Source organism: Rissa tridactyla, chromosome 1, assembly GCF_028500815.1.
Source record: "Rissa tridactyla isolate bRisTri1 chromosome 1, bRisTri1.patW.cur.20221130, whole genome shotgun sequence".
In the NCBI taxonomy this organism is placed as follows: domain Eukaryota; kingdom Metazoa; phylum Chordata; class Aves; order Charadriiformes; family Laridae; genus Rissa; species Rissa tridactyla.
Genome location: NC_071466.1, coordinates 130,961,093 through 130,987,118, shown reverse-complemented (window position 1 = coordinate 130,987,118; position 26,026 = coordinate 130,961,093). Strand labels below are relative to the sequence as shown.

Below are 26,026 nucleotides of genomic sequence, written 5' to 3'. Positions count from 1 at the left end.
CCAATCAGGATCCAGGCTGGAAAAGCTTACTGGAGGGTGATGCACTAGACTCCCTGCGGCAGGGTACATCCCTCCGTTTTCCCTCAGAAGAAAATGGGAAAAGGTAATGGAGCGGCCCTACTGCAGCTTCCCCGCTTTCTCATCTGGGACATCAGTCAAACCTAGTAAAAGGGGGCGGGGGCTACTGCCAGAACCAGTGGCTGCAAACTGGATGATTTTACTGGGCTGGGGAGCTAATGGGTCCGTGCATTTAGGACAGTGCCACGTGGCACAGCATGCCTAACAGCGGAGAGGCTGAAAACCTCTTCGCTCCCATTCAGACCAAGGCTGCCTCTGGTCCATAGCTCTGCAGCTTCGGGAATGGGCAGGAGTGAAAAATTAGCACTGCTCATGCCAAGGCCTGGCAGAGTCAGATAATGAGGTAAACAGAAGTGGATGAAGAGAGAAAACCTGCACGGCCTTACGCCTTTCCGCAAACAACCCTTTCCAGTAGCGCCTGGCACTTTGCTGCAGGCTGGGAGAAAAACTTTAGTGCTGGAGCAGAGCTTTTGGCTTTTGGAGCTGGGGAAGGAAATCCATTAAAACTGAGTGGCTGTCTTGCAGGGAGAGAGCAAGTTAATGAGGGCATCAGGGCCATGGGAGGCAGGAGAAGGAAACGGGCGGCACGGGGATGCTGAGCGAGGTGGTGGGTCTGTCCGCATGACACTGAGTGTTGCTCACACAGACATACCTATTGCAGTAGTCACGCTGGCTACCACTAGCCATGGGGCTGCACGAGCAGGTCGCAGAGCGCAGGCTGGCCGCCCTCGCATTTACTCACCTTCACCGGCCGGTTTTGCCGCAGACGTGGGGTTTTTGTGCTGCCTCAGCTGCAGGCAGGGCCACAACCAGACGACTTATTACCCGGCCGGGCCACGTCCCCACCTGCAGGGACAGGCGACGGGCATTGCCATGGGGCAGCGGGACGGACCGTGGGGCTAACGGGACACGGCACCCACCGGGGACAGGTCAGGCGGGGCGGTGGGCTGTGCTGGTGGGGGTCCCCGGCTCTGTCACGGAGCGGGGCGGGTGTGTGTGTGTTTTTGGGAGGGGGTGACACTGCGATGACAACTAGGGGGAGAAGACGCTAGGGCGAAGCGGGGTCCAAACCCCGCCGGGTTTTTCCCCCCCTCACTGCTAAAAAGTTTTGTCCCGGCTCCGATGGAAGCGGGGCCCGGAGCCGCCGGGCGGGCGGGAGGAGCGCGGCCGCCACGGCCCCTCCCCGCCGCCCGCCTCCGCCGTGCCGTGCCGTGCCGTACCGTGCCGGGGAGCTGCGGGGCGGTCGCCGGCGCGGAGCTCCGCGTCCCCCGGTGGCGGGGGGCCGCTCCCCGCCCCATCCCGCCCCGCCCCGTCCCGTCCCGTCCCGGCCGGCGAAGGAGCAGCCCAGCCGCCCGCACCGCCTTGCAGCCAGCCCCGCAGGTTCGCACCCTGGGCCCGGGTGCCGTCCCCGCAGGTTGGTCGGGGGCCGCGGGGGGGGGGGGGACAGCGGCGGTGGGATGGGGCTGCCCCGCTCCAGCCTGTCGCGGAGCGCGGTGCCGCGCCGGTAACAGAGAGGGGTGGCTGGGACGAGGGGTGCCGTTTCCCTCCCGAGCTCTGCCCCGCCGCCCCCCCCTCCCCCCCCCGCTCCTTTCCCCTTGGGTGCTGCCCCACGGTCCCCCCCCCCCCCCCCACACCCCACAGCCGCCGGACCGCTGGCAGCTGCCGGAGGGAAGGTTTGGCAGCACCCCGAGCACTCCCGCTCCCTGGCAGGGGGTCAGTGGTGGTGGGCAGGCCGGGTTTGGGGGCGCGGGGGGGGGGCTTATTTTGGGGGTGAAGGGCTCCCGGCTTGCCGTTCGCTGGGTTGGGGGTGCCCGGAGTACACCCCTGAGCTCGAAACAGTGGCGGGCTTGTGCCGGTGTTTTGTAGCTCTCTAGAAAATACCGTCCCAAAGAGTCCAAGTAGCGCCGTGGGGGAGCGGGAGCCGGCCGGGGGAGTGCGAGTCTGCCGGCACTTTGGGGTAGAAAAGGGCCGTCTGGCAGGATGCGAAGTTGCAGCGCTGGTTGGTTTCTTCCAAAGAAACTGGTGCTACCTGAGCAAACTGCCTGCTTTGCAGAATTTAATTTGGGGGGTGGGGGAAGAAAGGTGGCAACCTACCCGCTTGAGGGAGAAGGAGAGAGGGACCCGCGTGCCCCTACAGTGCTGGATCCACAGTCCTGCCCCAGCATACTGGGGGTGAGAGCCCCCCGGGAAGCAGTCTGGGACCCGGAGCATTTGCTCCTCCTCAGCTGTCAGAGTTGAGCATCGCACAGCACCCCGGGGCTGGGGCACATCTCCGGGAGGGTGGCTCATGGAGCCCTCACCCAGACCTGGATTTTCCGCTGCCCCACAGGTGCTCTGCAGCCTGAGAGGGGCAGGGAAGGAGGCCAAGGAAACCGGATCCCTGGTAACCAGGAGCTGTCAGTGTTGAGTTGCAGCTGGCATTTCTTACGCGTCCTTGATGTATCTGCCACAACGCCTTAGCCGCCTGGTGCCCGGGGCATTGCGTACCCCTCTCTTGTTGCAGACCCCTCTGCTTGCATAGTTTACAAGTCGCACTTTCCACCTGGATTGGGGTGGAACTCCAATTCTGGAACTGCATCTCTCAACCCCTGAGCGAGCCTCGCCGCTGTTTGCAGGGATCCCCGGCTGGCAGACCTCGTGGAAACCTTGATGCGGCCCTGTCCCTTGGTGGGACGCTTGCTTTGCGCAGCAAAGGGACAAGCAGCCTGAGCGGGGGACCACTGGGTGCAGTTTGGCAGCCTGTGGTATCCGGGAGGTGAGATAGATGAGCCGTGGACACCTCCAGCTTTCAGAGCCTTGAATTAAATCTGACTCCTGGCGGGGGGGGAAATACTCCCTGCTGCTTGGTCAGCAAGGCAATGTGAAAGAGCTGCGATGCTCTGTTCTGCCTCCTCTTCTGCGGACAAAATGTGCCACTGGATTTCCAAAATCCTGTCTGATTTAGAAGAAAAAAAAATAAGATGCCAACCTCATTAGGGTTAGCAGCTGTCTCCATGCTTGCGGCAGTCTGGCTTTACAGCCTGGCCGTTCGAGACCTGCTTGTGAAAACACCAATGTGCTGGTGCTGCGAAGGCTGTGAGGGGACGGTGTCTGATTGCATGCAGGAGCAGCTCTAGCTTTCTGCCAGCTTTGGAAAGGGAGAGCTCTTGAGGGCATAGGCTTGATCTGAAATGTACCTTTATGAAAATATCCCCTCTGTGGCCTCTTCCTCCTCCGCATCCGATAGCTCAGCAGCGACCAGCTTCAGTGGGGGTGAAGCTCTGCTTTTTAATTAAGTCATACACACCTCAACCACAAGGTAGATCTCTCTTGTAAATCAAAATACTAAATCATCAGGCATTTTAACCTCTCATTCATGGTGGCTCTCTAAAGATGGTACAGTTAAGGGAGAAAAAAATGCAGGCTACACCTCCTCATAAAGCTGTTCAGCTCGTTGCAGCTGCTGGTACAAACACCCCAAAGGCAGAGGGAGCTGACAGTAGGAGGGATGCTGGAGCAGCCAGCGGTGCTTGGGGCTGAGACGTGCCTTGGAGCAGCGTACTGGGACATGCACAAAGTGGGAAGCAGCGGTATTTGATGGGAATGGCCTGGGAAAAGACAGGTTTTCAAAGGAGATCATGTCAACAGCCAGAGGGAAGCGGGAGAGGACCATATAGGCAATGGAGGCAACGTGGATGGGCCGGGAGCCCGGTTTCTGAGCACTCGGACCTGTTGCTGCTCTGCCGGGACGCTGTCACAGTGCCTCGAATCAGCATCCCGGTGGGCAAGCGTGAGCATCACTCAGCCAACAGGGTGTCCTGCAGCATCCTTGTCCTGTGACAAGGTGCCAGCCTCCCTGGGACAGGGATGCGGGAGTGACCCCTGGCAGAGATCCAGGATTGACCAGCCCTGCAGAATGGGGCTCGCTGCTTGCCCTACAGTGGCTACCCAGGATGAAGGGACGGCAAAATGCGAGGCAGAGGCTTGGGGATTTTTGCACACCTCTGATGTTTCTTCTCCTCGGGTGTGCCAGGCAGCCTGGCGGGCAGGAGCTGTGTTTCTGTGGGCACGGGGCATAGTGGCCATGCAGTCTGGGGCTGTTTCCCATGAAGGTGTGGTTCAGCATGGAAATGGTGTTGGAGGGGGCAGCCCCTGCCGTCCCACTTTTGGGTCAACTGCCATGTGGCCGGTGCTTGTGACCCCCCTGGCCCAGGGCATGGGGACAAATGGGGAGGTTGCCCATTGGAGGCAGAACTGTACCTACAGGTGTGGTCTCCCACTAAGAAATGAAATGATTGTTATGGAATAATGAAACCCCAAGATTTTGCCCAAAGTGGTGAAAAAACCTGTGTTTGGCCTCATTGTTCGTGCAGCGCGGCTGCTGGGGTGTTACGCACTGCATCCTGCACCTGGGGGGCAGAGGGTTGGGCATGGGAAAGGGCTGAGGAGCAGCACCGCATCTTCTTGGAGCTGTGCTTGGGGCCTGTCCCCTGCCCCGTTTCTGGTGGGGGAGCTGCGCCCGCCTTAGCCCCTTGTGGTGATGCTGCTGTCTTGCAGCGGAGATCCCACCACCGCTCTTGTTCAGCGCAGAAAGATGGGCTTCCACCTGGAGGTACCAGCGGTGCCACTTAAATCCAGTGGGAAGGAGCTTTCCATGGGGTTTCTGGCTGTTTCCCACTGTGACCGGGCACTGTGTGCAGGGAGCCATGCCCATCCGCCGGGCGCAAGCGGAGATGAACTCAGCATGATGGGTGGTGGGATCCTAATGCCTGGGCCCTCAGCTGCTTCGGAGAGGCAGAAACCTGGACTTTTATATTCATTTCATCCATGTGCTGCTCGGCCACTCCTACAGCTGGGCACGTGGGAGGGCTCAGGTCTTTGGATGTCACAGAGTTGCTCGGCGGCAGCTCCAGACATTTGGCTCACCGCCCATCAGCTCTGGTCATGTTGGTCTCATCTGCGGTGAGCTCCCCCGGGCTCTCGGTATTTCCTTCCAGTTTTCCTTCCTTTGAGCACTTCCAATCTAGTCTGTCTCCATTTCTCGCATGTCTGTCATTGTATAGCAATTAGAGAGTTAAAAGCCTTAGCAGCTCCCTGGTGGGAGATTGGTGAGTAGGCCCCTTGCAGGACCACGTGGTGGTTCAAAAAAGTCATGACTTTTTTTGCACGGAGGTTTCTTTAAATTCAAAACATAAAACCACAGAAATGAAAGGAGCTGGGCGGTATTTAACCTGCATTTAGACAGTTAAAAAGCCTAGACACAGAGCTGAACGTGCCAGCCTGGTGACATCCTCCCTGCCGTCCCTGTCTGTCCGTACAGTGGACAGACACGCAGCGCTGGGGTGATGGGTAAGGTCAGCGTTCAGAAGCGATTGCCTTCATGATCGTGGGAGGTGCTATCAGAAACGCATAGGGGGCTTCAAAATTGCAGCTGTCTTCAGTCAATGTGGAATTTCAGGTTTCAGAGTCACACGGTGAGCTCCCTGTGTGTTGGGAGACAGGAGCAGGTTGTCCTGCATCTCCTGCCTTTGCTGGTAGCAAGGTCCTGCAGCTCCCGGTGGTTGTCACTCATACCCTGGGCCTGGGTCACAGAGCGGGAGCATAGCCAAGGACACTGCTTGGGTGGGAAGATGGCCCAGTTTGGGCTCTGTGACGTGACCCATCGTGTGGCTGTGCAGTGAGCTAGCCATCTGTCTGCCAGGGATGAAGATATCTGAGAGGCCTGAAGGTGCCTCTGGAAATACCAGGGGCAAGAGCATGATGGAGCAAGAGAACAGCGTGGTCCCTGGGAAGTAGGGTGATGGTTTTCCAGCTCCCTGGTGTAACTGGGCATTGAGGCTTTGTAACCCAGGTTTTAAGACTACGTGATAAGCAGATTTTCTTGGTTTTCTTTCCTGTTCCTTTTGTGTTTGCAGGGGAAAGTGTGAAAACTTAGATGCTGAAGTTTTAAATACAAATTAAAAATAAGCTTCAGATATGCTGTGCGTTTTAACTCATGATTTTTAACTAGCTCCGTTGGGGGGGTGTTGCAGTAAGTCTAGCTTGTGATTTTTTTTTTTTGATCGCCTTGGGGTTGGCAATATTGCAGGTTTCTCAGGTCAAACAAGAAGGGATCTTGTTGGACAAGAAGAGCAGAAGGGAAAAGCAGGAGCCTGTCTCGGAAGTACCAGCATTTTCTGAATTGCAAAACCCCATCTCATGTCGTTCATCTCGCTGGAACAGTTATCTGGACAACTTGCTGTTTTAAGCGTGCGGCTGGGCGTCCTGTCTAGCCGGGGCTGGTCCTCACCAGCGACCTCCGTCTCCCATCAGCAGTGGTAACAGCAGCACAGACCCGCCACGGGTGAGCTGAAGTCCTCCTGCTTCCCTCCCGAGGTGGCAGGAGTGGCTCTGATCTCTGCACATCGCTCCTTCACCCCTGGTTGTTCTTTGTCTCTCCGGCATGCAGCAAAGCCGCGGGTCGCAGCTGGCCACACAGCCATCTTCCCAAGAGGTTCTTCCCAACAGATGTGCTTCTCCAGATGTGCTCTGCTCTTCCCTTGCAGAGGTGTCCAGGCACCATTTCACTGTCGGGGCTGATGTGACCGGACAGGATTGCAGGGCTTATGGAAACCAGCACATTTCTCAATGCAGTTGTTCTGTTTTCTGCAATTTGACGTCTTCAGTTTTCCACCGTTTGATTCACTGAGCTGTGACATTGCCTTGTTCTTTGGAAGAAGTCTGTCTTTCAATGCTAGATCAAAGGAACTGGTTAGGGTGAAACGTTCATTCTGCCTGCTCTGGGCCCGTACATGCTGCATCAATTTTTCAGTTTCTTTAAGTTTTTGGTTTTTTCCTCGGCTGTTTCAAAAGAAAGGTTTTGAAGGGAAGAAGAAACTCTTGAGAGAGTCAAGATGTGCGTTTAGACATCATCAACTGCATCTTTTTTGAGGGATATTTATGCATTACTCTACAGTTGCTCAGCATTGGTAGAAAAGTAATCTTGGGTCTTGAAGGATCTAAAGAAACAGGTTTTCCAGCCCTGAAGATCAACCATTGAGGTGACTGCAAATTGCTTTTATCCTAGTACTGGTTTTAACAGTCAGTGCTTCCTTTTTACGTTAGAAGATGATGGTGCTGTTATTTCTCATGTGGTCCAGTCACTTGTTTCCTATCAACTTCAGGCTTGTTGGATCATGTCCACGTGCACGCCAATGCTCAGTCATGGCCAAATACTAGCCAAATACCAGCCGGTAGATGTAATACCACAGAGACCGAGGGCAGCAAGAGGAGGAGAACAAGGCAAGCAGAGCCAGCGGGCTGAGCAAGGGCTTTACTTCACCTGATGCTGCGACTGCTTCCACAGGGGTGTGCAGGCTGTTGGAAACTGCTCTTGTGGTGTTTGCTCATGTCTGTTGTTTGAAAATCAAATGACAGTAAATTCTGCTTACTGTGGGCATCACTCTCTGGCTTCCCTTTTCCCTCTGTGATGCTCAGGCTAACAGGAGCACAAGCAGGTGTTAACGCCCTCAGCCTTTCCCTTCCTTTTTCTGGGAGCTGAACTTTCTTCTGAAATTACCCAAACAGGAGCCTAATGTTTCTGGAGTGACAGACACAGAAAATGAGAACTAACTTCTCTTGGGTGATGAAGGGATTGAGAGCAGCCCTGTGCAGAAGGTCTTGGGGATACTGGCAGACAAAAAATTGGACGTGAGCCGCGCTCGCAGCCCAGAAAGCCAACTGCATCCTGGGTTGCATCAAAGCAGCGTGGCCAGCAGGTTGAGGGAGATGATTCTGCCCCTCTACTGTGCTCTGGTGAGACCCCACCTGGAGTGCTGCATCCAGCTCTGGAGCCCCCAACATAAGAAGGACGTGGATCTGTTGGAGCGAGTCTAGAGGACAGCCACAAAAATGATCAGAGGGCTGGAGCACCTCTCCTGTGAGGACAGGCTGAGAGAGCTGGGGTTATTCAGCCTAGAGAGGAGAAGGCTCCAGCCTTCCAGTACCTAAAGGGCGTTTATAAGGACAGAGACAAGAGGTGACAGTTCTAAACTGAAAGAGGGTAGATTTGGGTTGGACATAAGGAAGAAATTTTTTACTGTGAGGGTGGTGAGACACTGGACCAGGTTGCCCAGAGAAGCTGTGGATGCCCTGTCCCTGGGAACATTCAAGGCCAGATTGAATGGGGCTTTGAGCAACCCGATCTAGTGAAAGATGTTCCTGTCCACGGCAGAGGGTTAGGCCAGATGATCTTTGCAAGTCCCTTCCAACCCAAACCATTCTGTGATTCTGCTCTGGAAGTGATCCACCAGAATTGTTGGGCATTTTGGTCTTAGGACAAAACAGAAAGCAAACCCCAAAAAATCCCGCAAGTCTCTGCCCTGAAGAGACCCTCACGTTTTAAGGATGTGTTTTCTTACCCGTGTTGCTGTCTGTCCCCTCAACCATCGCCCAACCCCACCCTGAAGGGCAGTGACCCCCCGGCAGCACCGGTTCCCCTCAGATGCTCCCCAGGCCATGGAGCAGTGTTCCTGCCAGTTCTCACGAGAGGCAGGAGCTGGGCTGGAAATGCCTGTTGCCCTTTGCGACAACCACACTAGTGCTTGCTTTGTTGCATACTAATGAGCGCTAATTGGCCCTGGCTTGTTATAAACATTGCACAGGAGCCGTTTATGGAATAGTGGGATGGGGGGCTGGGGAGACCCCAAGGGGCTCTTGTCCTCCGCCAAAGGGTGGCTTCCTGGGGGGATGGGGGCTGAACTGCTTCTCCCTGTGGAAACATCTGCATTTGTGAGCCACGGGAGGGCCGTGCCTGCTGGCCTCATGCCAGCCTTGGTGGCGGTTCACATGGCAGGTGGGCTCCCCCTCGGACATGGCAGGAGGTTACAGGGAGTTACCAGGGAGTTACAGGGGTTACGGGGAGACCCCATGTCCTTAAACACACTTGGGGGCATGGGGAGGAGTCGAGCCCTTTGGGAGGCTGGGCAGCACTCGCCTACAGGTCTTCTCAGCATCAGAGATTCAGTGCCTCTCTCCTACCCCCACCCCCAGGCACGCATGCAGCCCCCCCATGCACTGTCTCATCTACCAGTCTTTACGCCTGAACTATTCACCTGGAGCTCGTCTCCTCCTCTCCACCACCCTTCTACCGTTGTTGCAATACCTTGGGTTCGCTGCAGCAGCTGGATATCTTCTGCAGCCATACCCCTTGTCCGATTGCTTAGCCTGAGTGATGAAGGGCATGTAAGCCTCCAGAGAGTGGTCCTGCTGTGGGGGAAACGCCACCACGGTTTGCTACAAGCTAGAGGGAGAGGGAGGCTTGATGGAGCTGGCTTGCACCAGCATGCTTGGAAATAAAAAAAGCAAAACCTCTTATCATGCCTGTAAAATTGTAAGCCTGGGCAACGCGTGATACTGTGTTTAGAGGACGCGGCGAGCTGATGTTGTGCTGGGGGCAGTCCTGGCACAGAAGACCCACGGTACATTGGGGTTTCTGCCAGTGGGAGAGTTGAAGTTGTTGCTTCAGAGGTGGCTTTAGCTAATTTTGGATGAGTGGTCCGCTGACATTTTCGGGCTGGGACTCATACGCAACTTCTCAAGCTGAAAATCAGTTTACATGAGCTGAGGAACAACGCCCGTAGCTTTTCTGGCATTTGAATCCTGATTATCCCCCGTGAAGAACAGCAAGCTTCAGAACAGGTCCTGGTGACCGCGCTTCGTTTTAATTTACTCTTTCTTTGCTCACATAATGACGGGAGTTTTTCCAAAGAAAGGACTTGCAAGGAGAGGCAATCAAAGTGTCGGGAGTAGCGGCAGGGAAGGGTGGAGCGCAGGGTGTGAGCGCAGGGGATGCTCAGCCGGGAAGCAGCCCCGAGGAGCCACGATATGGATAATTTTTTCCTCCCACCTGTTGTTAGGAGCAAATAGGGAGTGAGCTATTGCGCTTCCTCCCCAGCTGCTAACTACGGGAGACTTGCTTATGGTCGTGCGCTGGAAGCTAATTAAAACCAGTGACAATGGTAATTGGGTAAGGATGCTTGAGGATAAGTATGACCTCATGTCTAAAATGGTAATGAGGCCTATTGAAGTCCCCACCGAAAAGAGAAACGAAAGAGGGAACAGAGGCAAAGGTGGTGCGAGAGGAGCGGGCGCAGGCGGGGACAATACCTGGTAGCCAGAGCGCCAGGAGGGACGGGTGGCACAGAGGTGTTGGGCTTTTAAATATCCTTTTTAAATTGCACCAGTGTGGGAAAACGCATTGGTGGAGGAAAGCTGCGGTGAGCTCACGGTGCTGGGGTGCCATGCTCCGGCTCGTACCGGCACGGCACCCGGTTTCGTCTCCACAACTGGGGTGTAGGAGCCAGGGGCAGCCCTGACGCCGGCGTTTGTTGGTTTGCAGGGTGGCGTAGCAGGGCTCGGGATGCCACCGTGCTCAGTGGGGACCTGCACGCTGTGCTGACTCCCCTCGCCGCAGAAGACACCCCGGGGGACGCCGGGGGTTGGGCGCTCCCCATCCTGGCTCTGGATGTGCACCGCATCGCTTTGGGTAAGCTCAGCCTGGGGCTGCCAGACCCCTTCCCTACGGCCTGCTGACAGAGGGGGAGATCCGGCTTCTTCTTCTCACTGGAGGAAGCCGACCCTTATCCTTCCAGGAGGGGCGAAGGCACCGCTGGATGACGGCTGAGGATGTGCTATGGAGCCGGGATTCAACTGCTCTGAGCTCTGTGATGGCAGCTCCAGTTTTGGCAGCCAGGAGCAGCATCGGCGGGCGCTGCAGGAGCTCTGCACTGTCTCGGTGGTACGTACGGAGGCGGGGGGGAGCGTGCCGGGGCATGAGGTTTGCTCCGCAGGAGTGAATTTGGGTGGAGGGATGGAGAAGGGGGGCAGAGGGGCACAGCCGGCAAGCAATCCCGGTCCGGCCAGAGGTTGCACGCTGTCACCTCCTGGGATGGCCTCCAAGACAAGCCCTGCCCAGATGACACCCAGCAGTTAGGCAGAAGGTGAGGAAGCAGCCACGACAGCCAAGTCGTGTCAAGCAGCCCTCCTGTGTGCTGGCCAGCATGACAGCCTCTTAGGAGTGGCCTGGGATGGCCTCCTCTGCCCTTGACCTCTCCCATCCCCTGGAACTTCAAAGTGCTTTTCGAATATGAATACAGGAGGATTTAATTAAAAGTCACCATCCATAATAAATGGGACCTCCCCCACCACCACTAAGCCAGTAGAAATGACACCGGGATGCACTTGGCTGCAGCTGGCTCTGCGTGAGGCTGCTGGGTGGACAAGTGAGGCTTGGCCCGCTCAGCTCTCCATCACATCCTGCACGACCACAGGCCTTTAATTAGAAGACTGCAAGCTGCTTGGCTCCTCTGGCTCTGGCAGCTGCCTTACAATTAATATTCCCCCTGCTAGGGCCAGGATTCACTCCGCTCAGCGGTAAACGAAGCGCTTCATCAACTTCAAGCAGGATCAACATCCAGGGAAACAGCGGTCCGGGGAGGGGGGGGTGGTTGTTGGGAAAGGAGAGCTGGAGACCACAGGGGTGTTTCTGGTCCCTGGGTTGTTGGTGGGAAGAGGGTGCAGTAACGCTGCTGGCAGCAGCCAGCGGTGGAAAGATACTGCTGATGGATGCAGGTGTGAGGGAAGTGTGGGAGCACCAGGATGCCAAGTCCACCCTGCTCACCTTACTGGCAAAAGCCAGGTGTTACCCTCAGGCTTGACCAGGCAGGCTGCAGAAATAGCACGATGTTACAGCCTCGTACCAGCCCCATCAGCACCTCTGAGCTCCAGGCAGGTGGGAAGATGGCCCCGATTTGTGCTGAATTATGGGGGTTTTGCACAGTGAGGCCTGGTGTGAGGGGTTGGGTGACTGACCTGGTTGACCATCTCCACTGTCTGGTGTGGTCTTCATTTCCCGGAGAGCTAAAAGACCCGCCGGACGATGGAGACAGGGAAGAGGAGGTGGGGAGCAGTTTGCTGGAGGGAGATGCATATCTCCCCAGGGATTCCCCTCCGCGCTGCAGCAAAGCAGGGCTGAGCTGTGCATGCAGCTGCATCCCAGCATAATGTGGCAGCAGCAGCATCGGCTCTCAGCTGCCTGTCTTCCGCCTGCAGATTTTTTTTCTACCAACGCTGGAAGCAGAAACAGCTCAGATCTTGAAGGAAGAATTGGGAGTTTGGGGCAGTGGCAGCGGTTGGGAAAATAGTCTTCTGCTGTAGAAATTGCTTGCAGGTGAACTGGAATACCTGAAAAAGGACTTTTAAAAAAAAAAAAAAAGATTTATCAGTAACATGCGCACATGGTATGTGCGAATGAACCCACACGTGCACACCCAGTTAAAAATGCTGGAGTATTTTAGATGTGCAGTGGAAATAGGTTTCTTGTTTCATGTAGGATCATTTTGTCCATCCTATGTTGATAGGGAGATAGCAGAGAATTTTTTCAAATGGAGATTTAAAACCATAAGGCCTCCTGTATGCAAGGAGAGAGGTGCTTCTATCATACTTGCTTTGGGAGTGTCCCTCAAAAGCCAGTTCTCAGCTGATGTCTACCCAGAACCAAGCTAGTTTCCAGCCAGCTGGGAGACGGGTGGAGCCCGGCTCCGTGTGTCGCTACCTAACGCGTCTGAAAAACGCTGTCCCACTCCCTTTTCTGTGTTTTCTGCGCCAACTGGCAGCTCTGCTGCTGGCTCCCCGTCACCTCAGCTGGCAGGTTGGTTATCTGCTGCATGTAGGGGTAAGGGTGGGGATGGCTAGCCAAGGATGCCCTACCTAACTTTCCAAAAGCGTGTGTTGCAAACCGGGGTACCACGAGGTCCTTCTCCAGAGGTTTCTTTCCAGAGAAAGACAGTGGGGAACCGTTGCCCATATTCCTCTCTCCCACGACCAGGGCTGCCTGAGGTTTGAGAGTCACTCGTATGGCTTCATTATGTATTTGTCTAGTTGGCTGTAAGAAGAGGGCTCCTCTATTGCCCTCTCTTCCTGTGCGCTCAGCAAGTGGCAGCGTATGTGTCCTGTCTACATACATCTCCCTTAGCCCTGGCAGCGGGTCTTGGTCTAGCGCCAGGGTGTCTGAGAAAGGTTGGGAGATGTGGTTTGGAGTCCCTTCTGGCTGAGCGGGAGCACGCGTGGGAGTGACCATGCCAGCGACATCCTCTTCCTTCTTATCCCTTTTGCCTCCCCCAGACATCTTCTGACCGCAGTGGGAAGAGCTCCCCGTCCTTCTCTGCTGCTCTCCTGGGAGTTGTGTGGTCATTCCTGACTGGAGGAGTCCTGCTAGCGCTCTTCTTTCTTGTCTTCACAATTCGCTTCAGGAAAAACAGGTAAGGGCTTCCCCCTTCTGCCTGTGAGAGTTCCCCTGCCCTGGGGCAGAGGGGTCAGGCTCCTTCAGGGCCAGACCCTGAGCTGACGGCCAGCTAAGGACCAGGAGGGTAAAGCCTGAAGGAACAGCACGGGGCAAGCAAGGGCAACGCCAGGGATATTGCAGCTTTCTCCATCATGCCCAGTGTTGATCACAGTCCTTCTTGGACTGTTCCCTTCTTCCACAAGTCAGGGAGCTGTGAACAAGACAGAGCATGGATGCCCTCCGGCGTAGCAGAGGCAGCAGTGCATGGCCTCATCCCAAAGGTGCTATTCAATAAAACCATTAACAGGAGTGAGCAGAAAGAGAGCGGGTCTCGTTCTCCGCTCCACAGTCTTGAGAGCATCACTTTGAGCAGCGTAGCCCCATGAGCAAAGCCATCGTGTTCCCCACAGTGCACACACATCCTTCCTGTTTTTGGGCTACTCACGGTTTGAAGATATTGCTAACCAGTTTTGATCTTGGTGGTTGTCCGTACTGGTGGGGAGCATGATCTCCATTGGTGAGAGAAGCTGGTGGTGGAGCACAGGCTTTCCTTGGTGCTGTTCAGGCTGCACGAAGGATGTAAAAAGTCCTGCTCCCCTGAATGCCCCATAAATCAAGCAGAAGACTCAGCGATTCCTCGTAGCTCAAACTGCCTCAGCCAGTGCTTATCCTTCCTCAGCAGTTCTGGATGTCTCACCTGCCTCCTTGCCACCTTCCCCTCAGCTTCGTTGGTCCCTTGGTCTCTCAACTGCTTCCCCCTCCCCCAGAGATAAATCCCTCTCCCAAGCTTCACCTGGCAAAGCCTTTGTGCTCCTCCAGATGCCGTTGTTTTGTACAGGGAGGTGCATCTGTGTGCAGCCCAGGCTGCGGCTGTTTCAGCGCTCTGGTTGTGTTAAGGAACACATAACGCTTCTTATAAGCACTGTGCAGTCGGGAGCGTCCTGCTCGTAAAGGTTCATCTTCAGCCCCGTGCCTGCGGTGGTGCAGGAGCTGCATGCCCTGCATCCCGCTCTCAAGCGCTTGATTTACTGAAGCAGAGTGGTGTTGAGTTCGGTGGCCACCTTAGTTGATTATCAAGTTATTTAGGTAAGATATTCTCAGAGCAAGCTGTAATGAATGTGCGTTATTTATTTGCACTGCAGCAAATAAATACTGGTCTGCCGACTGAAGCTGGGAGGGCAAAGGAGACCTTTCTCCTCCTGCAGCTGGGAGGGTGAGCTGATGGATATCTTTCCCCAGGGGCTGAGGCATGGCAAGGAAGGCAGGGAAGGAGAGAGCCAGGTTGAATCCCAGGCTCTGCGCCTGCGGGGCAGCAAGCCAGGACGGAGCTCAGGGGTAGAGAAATACAATGACTTAGCAGCAGGTTGAAGGGACGGAGCTACACGGTGTGGGGGGGGGGTGGCAGGAGCTACAGCTTTCGCTTGATGGGCTTGCTGGAGAAGGGTGACAGGGCGGGAGAGATCGGTGGGTCGATTCTCCCCTCCCTGAATACAGTTGCAGGGTTATGAGCGATGGGGTGAAATTACAGAGGGGGAGCCGTAACCTGAGCACTGCTGGCAGCTTCCTGATGTCCAGACTGTGCTGAGGGTGGAAGTGTCTCCTCAAAGGAAGGAGGAGTAGGAAGAGCTTTTTCCTGGAGGCATTTGTAGCTGCTGTAACCCAAAGCTTACTGCTGGGGACGGCCACCGCGTGCTGCATTAATGAGTTTTTCCACTCTGCCCCTTCACAACAGAGGACAAGAGGAAGATGTTGGCCTTGAACCCAGGGGTCTGAGCTGGGTGCTGAGCTGTGTTCCACCTGCATGACCGTGGGGCATCGCTTCCCCTGGCTCTGTGCTGATGAGGGGACGTGTGGCCACAGCACGTGCTGGCCGCAACCGCAGCAGCTTTGCGTGCCTGGCATGGGCACTGGTAGCAGAGAGACCCAGCTACAGTGACCCTTGTCTGCTTTGCCCCTAAAGCCCACAGCTTGCCACAGTTTTGTCCATAAAGACGCCGCCTGACGCTGCCTCAGGGACGCTTTTCTGCGCCGCAGGCACATGCAGGGGGTAGGGGTGCTGTGCGGCCAGCCTGGTACCCGGCCGTTTTGGGAAGAAGGGATCTTGCTGTCCCACAGGGGCGTCAGGGTAGGGCAAAATGAATACTTTAAGGATAGTGAAGCACTCCAGCAATACAGGGGAGGGGATGCAGTATGCACCATGGAGCAATGGCTGAGCTTTTGGAGGAGCTGTGAACAGCAGGGGCTGGGGAGGACACAAGGCAGTGTCTCAGCATCCCTTATGGCCACCGTCATCCCTGTAAGGGCACCTTGCCCCTGTGCTGCCAGGTCGTGACTCTCAGTAACTGTCGCCGCCTTCCCTGCTTTGTTTCCTGGAGGATCGTGAAGATGTCCAGCCCCAATCTGAACATTGTGACCCTGCTGGGCAGTGGCTTGACTTACACTAGTGCTTACCTCTTTGGGATTCAGGAGCAGAGCCTGCCGTCCGGAGACTCGGTAGAAAAACTTATTCAGGTGAGCGGGGTGGGGTGGGGTGGTGTTTGCTGGGACAGGTGCCTACGCACGCAGACACGGGCATGTATAAGCATGCACAGGTGCCGCGAGGCTGAAGGGGAGTTTTTTGGCTGCAAAGCAAATGATCATCAACGCGCCGACCTGTGTGATGAACCCTCCGTGTCCTGGCCCAGGGCAGCCGCCCTGCCAGACTGGGGACTGGGCACAGACCCGGGTGGGGGAGTGGGACGCGGGAGACAGCACACCCTGCCGTCCTGCTCAGCTGCCGGGCTGAGGATAATTAACGGAGGTGCCAGCGAGTGATTTATTGGTGCCGAGCCCCTCCGTGCCCCTGCTGCTTGCAAGCTGCCTGGCTCTCCGTGCCCGCTCCTCCCATGCGAGCCGCTCAGGGTGAGGAGGAGAAGGCAGGCAGCAGGCATGCCTGCAGAGGAACACACGACTTTTAATTTATTTTGCCCCGCAGTCAGCTTTCTGGTGTCTGATATGACCCTTCAGATCTTCTGAAGACACATCTTTATCACATCCGTGGGTGGGCAGGCAGGGGATGTCCCTGTGAGCCCCCCGGCCGTCCCTTCAGCCCCCTGCTGTTTCCCCCCCCCGGCAGGTACGGCTCTGCCTGCTGTGCGTGGGGACCTCCCTGGTCTTCGGTCCCGTCCTGGGGAAAAGCTGGCGGCTCTACAAGGTGTTCACCCAGCGGGTGCCGGACAAGCGAGTGGTGAGTACACAGTACCGGGGGGAGAGAGGGGACGACGACAAACTCCCCAAGGTGGGTGAACACCAGCAAGTCCCAAACCAGTGCGGGATGGCAGATAAAACTGGCACATGACAGGGATGGGTGACACCGTCACAGGTCTGGTTTCACACCTAGCCGGGCATGGGATCCTCATTTATTCCTGCGCAATGAGGCAGGAGATTTTCCACTCTACGAGGCAAGCGGGTGCCCTGCCAGGACGCCTGTTCCCCAGTGGAGTCCCAGCCCCATCACCAAGCAAGGTCTTGTTCTCATTTTATACTGGCCACACACCTTCGTTACACTGCATGCCAGTGTGTATGTCCAGGTCTGGGCTGATTGGTTTTGCAGGATGAAAACAAACCAGGTATCCTCAAAGTTGTCTGATGTATGGCCACCTTCAGATGCATCTTGAAGGGAGGGAGGGAACTCCTCTGCAGCACTGAAGGAAGGGGATACAGCAGCTGAGAGGAAAATGGGAGCCACCTATAGACATTTCTGCATGTAATGCTGCTCTTCCAGCTTTCAGCAGCCCCTTTCCAACGGTGAAAAAAGTAGGTCTCAGAGGAAAGGTGAGAGATGAGAGGATTTGTAGAGGAACCGGGTACCAGCAAGGACTCCCATTCCTGAGGAACTGTTAAATTTGCAAAATGATAGTCCCGCCAGCTTCACTCCCCCCCCCCTCCCCCCACTTTTTGTCTCTGCTTGTGATACGGGCATGAGGGGTGATACTCTTGTTCTGGAAGAGCTGTTTTCTGTCTTAGCTAGCCACACCATCGGGGAGGGTTTATACCTGGCCCCAAGCCTGATTAGGTCTCCAAGAGTGTGGGAGCTGGAGACAGAGATCCTGTGGCCAACTCGGTCGTAGGTGAGCCACTGGACTCCGCTCTGGGAGAAGTATTAGGATGGAAATGTCACTTGGAAGAAACAACCAGAAAGAGACCCAAGGGGATGGAGGTTATTGGTGTCCATTTGCCCCCCATGGTAACACTTCTTGTGTGTTTGCAGATTATCAAAGACCTCCAGTTGCTGGCGATGGTGGCAGCGCTGGTGCTGGCGGATGCTGTGTTGCTCTTGACGTGGGTATTCTCTGATCCAGTCCAGTGTTTCCGAAGCCTCAGCATCTCACTGCGGGTAAAGGGATGAGGAGGGGTGGTGGAGGGTTGCACTGTGTCCTGTCTGATCTCTGTGGACAAAGTTGGTGGATGTGTCAGGTGTTTGGAGGTGCTGTTTAAAAAAAAAAAAAGAAGAAAAACAAGGCAGAAAGCCTTCTGAGTGCTCTGGGTTGGGTTTATGTCTGGTCTACTACAGAGATGACAGTCTGCTGCAAAATTTCTAGTTCTGTGCAGGTCACCTGGGTGACCCAGGAGAGGTGCATGGCATCTGCAGATGCTTTAGAGAAAGGTTTAACCGACAGCAGAGTGCCAAAATCGTCCTTGCTTTAACCCTCTGCCTGTGGCAGCACCGGCGTTGGCCTTTCCTTTTAGGAGTTTACAGAGGAGACCTGCTCAAATGCCTACAGCTGTGTGCCCATCGGTCCATGCCTGCTCCCGGGCCGGGGCAGCAGCCTTCACTTCTGCCTTCCCCTTGCCTCCTAGGCGACGGAGAAAGGCATGACCTGCTCGGTGAGCCGGGTGCAGTCCTGCGCATCTCTTTATTCTGAGCTTTGGCTCGTGCTCATTTTAGGGTTTAAGGTACGTAACCTCTTTATCGATTCTTGCACTGTCTCTCGCCTCTTCCCAGCCTCTCAGCCTAAACTGTTTAGCAGCATTTGTAGTTTTGCTGCCTTCCCAAGCTACATGCCTGTTGCAGATTTTGGTTACTCCTGCTCATCTTGAAAGCCCTCCCTTCTCCAGTCCTTCCCATGTTGATGTTTTCTTGCATTCCCTTGTAAAAGCCTTGTTAGCCGCTCTTCGCCTGCCTCACCGTCTCTTCTACGTGCACCGTGCGCACACTGACTGTAGTTCTCTCCCTGCAACCTCCCACGCCTCATCTATCTGCCTTCTTACAACTCGTGTCTCACTGTTTCCTAAAGCACACTTTCTCCGTAAAGCCTGAGATGCACGACGTGGCTCAGCCCCCGAGTCCTCTGACTCCAAATCAAGGAGGTGCTGGTGACAAGTGCTTGGTGCCTACCTTTACAGGATGTCTATCAGCTTAATTATACCACTGAGGTACACTTTCACTGGTGTAGCTTTGCACGTGGCCGTTCTTATTCCAGAAGAGTTAGTTATACTGATGTAACTATGTGGGTATAATTATCGCTGTAATTATCTGTGGTCTCATGTGTCTCTGGGTTGGCAGAGGCTGGACGCATTTCAGAAAGCTGCTGTTGATGAAGCTTGTGAGATCACAGCCTTTCTTTGGGAATGGCTCCATCTCTGCGTGCAGTACAGGCAGTTCCTTTCTGACTCACTGTAATATTATACCCATTGACCGTCTACCCAAAATCATAGGAAAAAGAGCAGAGAGAGACCTCACAACACAGCCAAGTCCTCCTCCCTCCTACACTTCATTCTAAAGACATTAGTCTAGCCTGTCCTTCAAAGTGCTTTGGTGCTAGGGATTGCCCAGTTCCCTGGGCTTTCAGTGCTGTGTCTCCACCTCTGATTTTGTCCACAGTTTGTGTTAAGGTTTAGACAGGTAATGCTTTTGCCTACAGCTTCTACAAACTGCTTTTTGCAATAAAACATCCCCGTTACCGGTCCCAGGTACTCTTCATTAATGTTGCGTTGAACCTGACCCTGATCCTGTCTACCTACTGAGGGTCATGAAGTTCGTTCTTTAGTGGTTTCTCTGGAGTTAATCTGGGTGTACACTAATGTGAGAGTAGGCTCTATCTCTGCGTGTATGTAGCGCTCCTTATCTTCCACGGCATTAATGTGCTCAGCCCCTTGTGAAGCTGCTCAGTGTATTATCCTGGTTTTACTGGCACAGAGCAATGAACAGAAATGACTTGCCAAGGACATGCCTGGAATTAGGAACAAAGTCCTCTGCTCAAGATTAAAACAAACAAACAAACAAACAAAAAACTTAGTCCTGTGCTTACTGAAAGTCCTAGTTTACTAGACAGTAGTGCTGTTGTCTGTGTCCCAGGTAGACTATATGAATTTCAAATGGGACTCTGGTGCTGTTTTTTTTTTTTCTTGCTCAGGGATTAGGAGTTGGCTTGCCTTTGCGTCGTGTATTTGGAGGTGCCCTGTGGTGAACGTGGTTATGATCCAGTGCAGATCCTACAAAGCAGGGTCGGGCATCAGCCTAGTTCCCGGCGAGGCAGGTCTCACTGTTACAACCCCTCCTTGAGAATTCGTGGTGCTCTGAAGTTGGGAGTCTCACCAAAGACCATGGACGTGAACCTCTCTTGCCTGTAAGAGGGTCCCTCCGGACCTTAACCCTGGCAGCGGCCATCACGGTCATCAAGCAGCCATAGCACGGAGGGGTTCAGAAGGGTCTACAGAACATCTGCACCACAGGTCACAAAGCACTTCTTGATGCCGAAAAGAGAATTTAATGTCTCTTAGTTGCCAACAGTTGCGCTTACTGAGTAGCAGAGGAATAATGTAGGAGTTGTATTCCCTGTATTCTGGGTCCTCGCAGGAGCAGGGATTTTGTTAGATGGTATTTCCAAGAGATCCTGAAGAAGGCAGACCATGCCTGCACTATAGGGGCGGGCAAAAAATACTTGGTGTTTCCTGCCAGTGTGCCCTGGGGAAGGAGGGCTTCAGCCTGCTGGGTAGGTTTAATCCTGAGCACACTGGAAAGATGCACACGTTGGGACACTTAAGGGGCAGCACGGTGAGGAAGCCTGCTCTGAAACAACTGACCTGCTCTGGAGGAGGGACGGCCTCTGTGTACAGAGCACTTCTCCAGCCCCTTTCACTGCTGCTAGAGTCAGGCAGGAAATGGTGAAGGGAAGGGAGAAGAATTGCACCTGGTAGTTTCCTGGATTTCTATTTAAAGAGGCACCAAGTATATCCTCTTCCCTCCAGTCTAAACCTCCACTTCTTCTGCCTTGCTTTTTCCTTCTGAATCTCCTTCCTGCTCCTTCAGAGGTATGTCCTTGCTCCTTGATGGCATCCCACTGCTGCATCCCTGCAGGGACCTCCGTCTCTTGTCTGTTCATCCTTGCTGCTCCTGCTCCAGGCTGCCCAACGGGAGGTTTTCACGTCTTGCCTCTCCCAGCCTTTCCCTGTTCCGTGGCATCACCTGCTGACCTGACCCTCAGCTCCTCGGGACCCCCAGGGCCCACCGCCGCCTTCGCTCCTGCCTTCCCTCCCCAGCCCCACTTCTGACCTGCAGCAGCCTGCTGGGCGTTTGCTGCGGTGTCACCACCATGTGCTGAAGGTCTGCATTATAGATCAAAGAGCATTAATTAGGATTGCGCTGACTGTATCTGAGCTCACCGGGCTCGGTACGAGGTGGGGGTTGATGCCATCAGGCTGTAATTTTCCACACTCTGGAAACCTCTTTTTTCTGCTTCCAGAGTATCCTCCTGCTGTATGGGACCTACTTGGCCGGTCTGACCGACAACGTCAGCTCCCCGCCAGTCAACCAGTCCTTGACGCTCATCGTGGGGGTCAACCTTGTTTTCCTGGCTGCTGGCACTGTCTGCTTAGTTCACCGTTTCTTCCGCACTTGGCACAACTTGCTGTTTGGTTTTACCTCTGGAGGCATCTTCGTGTGTACAACCACGATCAACTGCTTCATATTTGTCCCACAGGTATGCCGCCACCTCCGTCCCACCACCTGGTTGGAACATTTTTGGAGTTTAATGATAGCAGCTGTGGGGACCAAAGCACTTACTTTCTTGCTTCTTTTGCCAAAAATTTGGGCTCACCTGCACAGCTCGTCCTCCAATCCCAAAGGCTCTGCTTCCGCAAGCAGGTCCCCTGAGTCTCCAAGGAGTGTAGGCACGTTGCAGAGCTGCTGCTCAGTAGCCCTCCTGCAAGACCATGCTGTGGATGGCAACCACGCAGGGGGCACGCGTGGAGGCGAGGTGGCTGCTGCTCTCCTCCTCCTCCACATGAGTGATGGGATCGGTCATTTATGCAGTTGTCCTCTCCTCATACCCCACATACCCACTCCCACCAAGGGTTTCTGCCCACGGCAGGGATGGAGGTGGGCTCTGGCAATCCAGATGACCTCGCCAGGGTTGGCAGTCCCCAGGGGAGGCTGTCCTCCTCTGTGCTCCTGGAGGAGGAAGCTGGGCTTTGCTGCAGGCGAGGGGGAGGACACAGAGATATTTTGAGGAAGCCTTTTGTGGTAAGTCAAGGCTCTTCTGCTTCCTGTGTCCTCGAGGAGCAGCCTGGTGTGTCTGGCCACATTAGTGGGAAAAATGCTCCCATTGTTACAGGGAGAGGAAACAGTTGTTTACTCAGTGTTATGTTTGGAGGGATGTTTGGGCTCAAGGAAATGAGGTGAGAAAGGGAGGAAGAGGTGAAGCTGAAGAAAGAGCAGATCTGTGCAAGAGAGGGCTCAGGGGATCTCACTAACATGCATAAATATCTATGGGGGTGCAGCAGGGAGGGGGGAACCAGGCTCTTCTCAGTGGTGTCCACTGACAGGACAGGGGACAATGAGCACAGACTGAAACACAGGAAATTCTGTTTAAACATCAGAAAAAGGAAGGTGATCCCCCCATCACGGGGGGAGTTCTGTGAAAAGTTCTAAAGCCCTGGAGCAGGTTGCCCAGAGAGGTTATGGTGTCTCCATGCTTGGAGATATTCAGGATCCAGCTGGACATGGTCCTGCGCAGCCTGCTGCTTGAGCAGGGCAGTTGGACTAGATGATCTCCAGAGGTCCCTTCCTACCTCAGTTGATGCAGTATAACTGCAGAGTCCCACCTCGCTAGATGACGAGCCCATGGGAGCAGGTTCCAAACCTCCTGTGACAAGCACCAAGCCTGCTGGCGATGCTCTGCCAAGCGCGAGGTCTCTCGGAGCGAAGGTGGAGGAGCCGATGAGCTGTACTTGCGTTCTGCCTGTACCATTTTTTCCTGCTGTAGCTTGGGGGCCTTGAACATTTTATTTAACTTGGATCTTTTAATTCATCAACTTGTTTTTCCTAATGGGCTTGCTCTTCTATTGCTCATCCGAGATCGATGAGCAGCTGGAGCTGGGCTGCGCGAGGCTTCCGTGCAGAAACGAGATGAGAAAACGGGTACTGAGTGCTGCTGTTTTTTCAGCTTGTCGCTGGCGATTTGGGGATAGAGAGGCGTGCGTGACACTGTCTTTTGTCTGTCACAGAGTCGAGGAGCCGGGGGAGAAGGGGCTTTTACAGCGCGCTTAGAGGTTGCAGTGCCGGCAGGCACCCACCCTCTCTGTGTTAAAAGCTGGAGCCGGGGACAGGGTAGGGCTCAGATGGGTGGGAGGCTCCAAGCGACGCTGCTGCAGCCCCTCGCCCAGCCATCTCTCGCCGCCCGTCTCTGCTCCTCCGTCACACCCTGCCTTTGTCTCCCCTTCTCTGTCCCTTTGTCTTCCTTCGCGCTCGAGCTGCGCCGGCGTCCCACCGCCTCGGCAGGGGCTGTGCGTACCGCGCCGATAACGCCCTCCTCTGCTTCCCCAGCTCAGGCAGTGGAAAGCCTTTGAAGAAGAAAGCCAAACCGTGAGCCACATGGCAAAATATTTCACCAGCCCGAGCCGGAGCTGCCGCTCGGTGTACAGCGAGGAGCAGCTCTACCAGCTGATAGGGGAGAAAAACTCCATGAAGCGGCTGCTCACCGAGGTACGGGGCTCTGACGCCCGCCCCCCCTTGGCCGCGCTGGCTTCTCCCCTTCCCTTTTGTGGGCTGAAGGCTTTGCAGGGTGAGAAGCCCTTCCTTACACCCTGGTCCACACTGGTGCTCACCTTCCAGCCTCTTCCCTCTGGACAGGGAAGAGCCGCTTTGTTTTGTCACATCACTCTGCACCCCAAAGTGCTGAAAATCAGGCGTGATCCAGAGGGTTTAAAAAAAAAACATGGAGGGGGAAGAGCAGGAGAGCCTGGTTTCCACATCCCAGTCAAACATGGTTAATTTAGTGGGGAGATGCTCCATCTCAGGAAACCCCCCCAGCCTCCTGCTCCCTCACCTACACTGCATGGGCAGGAGCACCCCGGCTCAGAGAGCCGCCTGTCCCAGTGCCCCCCTTCCCGTACCCACATTTGGGGGGCTCTGGGGACTCCATGGGGGAGGAGATCACACATGGTGCCAGTCTGGCTCTCGCCGGCCTGCTGCTGTGCTGCCTCAGAGCACCCCTCCACGCAGAGAGGCATTTTCTGGCAGCGCCTGCTTCCAAATCAGCGGCGTTTTCGTACCCTCCGCCCGCCCCGCGCTTGACAAAGCGTATTTTGTTTTGACGCAGAAAAATGCCGTGATCGCAAGCCTGCAGGAGCAAGTGAGCAGCGCCAAGGAGAAGCTGATGAGGCTGATGTCTGCAGAGGGCGACTGTGACCCCCAGGCGCCGGCAGCTGCTCCGGGCACCCGGCGCACGGGGCGGCGCGGGGATGTGCCGGGGGACTGCTGCCCCCCGGATCCGGAGCAGGATGGGTGGCAGACTCCCCGCTTGCCGGGTACATCCCCTCTTTGCGGTGATGCTCAGGAACTCTGGAAACATGAGACCCCGGAGCACGTGTGGCCAGGAAAGCCTGTTTGCTCTCAGAACCTGCTTTTTGACATGGGGGACAGCCTGGAATGTGGCACAAAAGATACCCAGGAGCATGGGATGCCGTCGGGGCAGGGCCAGCCTCCAGAGCTGCTGCCGGACCATGACATCTCAGCTGGCCTGGCCTGGGAGTCGTCCCCCAAAGTCAGCTACGTGAGCAGCGAGAAGCTGCGGGAAATCTTGCAAGAGCTGAGCCTGGATGGCAAAACCTACAGCCCGGCCTTATCCAGGGGACCCCCACGTGCCAGCCAGGGACCCCACAGTGAGCAGGGAGGAACGTGGGGAGCCCAGGAGGGGTACCCAGGCTTCCACACGCCCCTCAGCCCCTACCTGGCCAGACGGCGGCGGAGGATCCCTCTGCCTGCCACCTCCACCTGCGTCCCTGGGCATATGTCCCCTCGTGCCAGCCGTGGGGTGAAGGAGGCAGGCGCCTGGGGCCATGGGGAGTTGGCACTTATCTCCCTGGGGAGAGAAGGGGAGACAGCTGGTGGAGGGCTCCTTCACCCACCAGCACCGTCCCCTCCCGCTGTCCCTGGCGAGGTCTGCCCCCAGCCCGAGGGATGGCCAGGACGGCCGGAGTCCAAGGGTGCTTCCCCGTGCCTCCCGGGGGAGCACCGGCCACGGGGTGGCCTGAGGGGACCCACTGAGCCCTCCCTGCGCTCGCTGTACTACTACCCGGACTCTGACTCCAGCAGCAGCAGCTCCGAGGAAATGTTCCACGGCTGCCACCGGCCCTGCTGTGAGGTCTGCTTCCAGAGCCCACATGGCTCCCTGGGCAGCAGTAGCACAGACACGGACACGGACACAGAGCCCAGCAGGGGCATGGGCCACTGGACAGAGCACCACAGCGGGCTCCAACCTGTGGTGAACTTCAAAGAAGATCTGAAGCCCACCTTTGTGTGACTTCAAGCACCCCTGCCCCAAAGGCCTGTGCCCCCCGTCCTCAAAATGCCACGCGTCCCTCCGAGGGATGTGTCTTGTTCTGGCAGCTCGGGGCTGGGAATAAACCTTGCCCCGCTGTGGGTCGCAGTGTCAGCCCCAGCCTGGTCAGTGGTGACTGCACACTGTGTTCGGCTGAGAGGGGGTTGGCAGCACTTGGGGAGGTGGCGGTGGTTTTGTCCCGGCTACTCTGGGCAGCTGCCTGCACCCCCACAGACACCCAGCATGTCTGTCTGTCCCGGTGCTGGCAGCTGGAAGACTGGGGCTGGGTGGCCTGCGAGAGCCCAACCTTCATCATCTCAGAGGGCTTTCTCTGTGAGAGCTGGGTGATTGGCACCGGTGGGGAGCAGCACCATGTCTCAGAAACACGCGTGGCTTCTTGCACACAGCGGACAGACAGACAGACAGACAGACAGAGGACTCCTCCCCCTGGGGCTGCCGATGCTGAGCCTCCCACCAGCATCACACCCAGCTGGAGATGGGAGGCAGACAGATGCCAGAAGAAGTTGCAGGCTGCCCCACGCCTGGGGTGCTGCGTGTGGGGGAGACTTTCTGGAATTTGGGTTTTTTTGGTAGCATCTGAGTGAGAAAATGGGAGTCCAAAGGTGACGTCCCTGGAGATGTCTTGTCTTTGTGTTTCGTGTAGTTCAGTTGCCCGGTTGTAGGTGAGACTCAGGTCAGAGCTGAAGGGAAAGACACGCTAGCAATCGGAGGATCTGAAAAGGTTTTTCTTTTCCTTTTTTGCCTTGTTTTTTTTTTCTGGGGCTTGTGCCCTTATGTATGTCTTTGTATGGATGATGTAGTCTGGAATGAGGCTTGTTTAAATTAA

General features: G+C 55.6%; 1 protein-coding gene across 5 annotated transcripts; it reads left to right on the top strand.

The window, feature by feature from the left end:
• The first annotated feature begins 1,314 nt into the window (after positions 1–1,314).
• GPR156 (G protein-coupled receptor 156) lies at positions 1,315–26,026 on the top strand. Of its 5 annotated transcripts, none has more exons than XM_054188377.1 (11): positions 1,315–1,492; positions 10,436–10,582; positions 10,689–10,834; positions 13,219–13,355; positions 15,754–15,889; positions 16,494–16,604; positions 17,628–17,753; positions 18,218–18,313; positions 21,103–21,339; positions 23,184–23,342; positions 23,959–26,026. In XM_054188377.1, the coding sequence occupies exons 3-11, from the start codon at positions 10,730–10,732 to the stop codon at positions 25,159–25,161; spliced, it is 2,310 nt and encodes a 769-aa protein (XP_054044352.1). In that variant the 5' UTR covers positions 1,315–1,492; positions 10,436–10,582; positions 10,689–10,729; the 3' UTR covers positions 25,162–26,026. The 5 variants fall into 5 exon arrangements, with proteins under 5 accessions (XP_054044352.1, XP_054044355.1, XP_054044353.1 ...); XM_054188380.1 differs by having other exon boundaries at positions 10,670–10,834; XM_054188378.1 differs by having other exon boundaries at positions 10,666–10,834.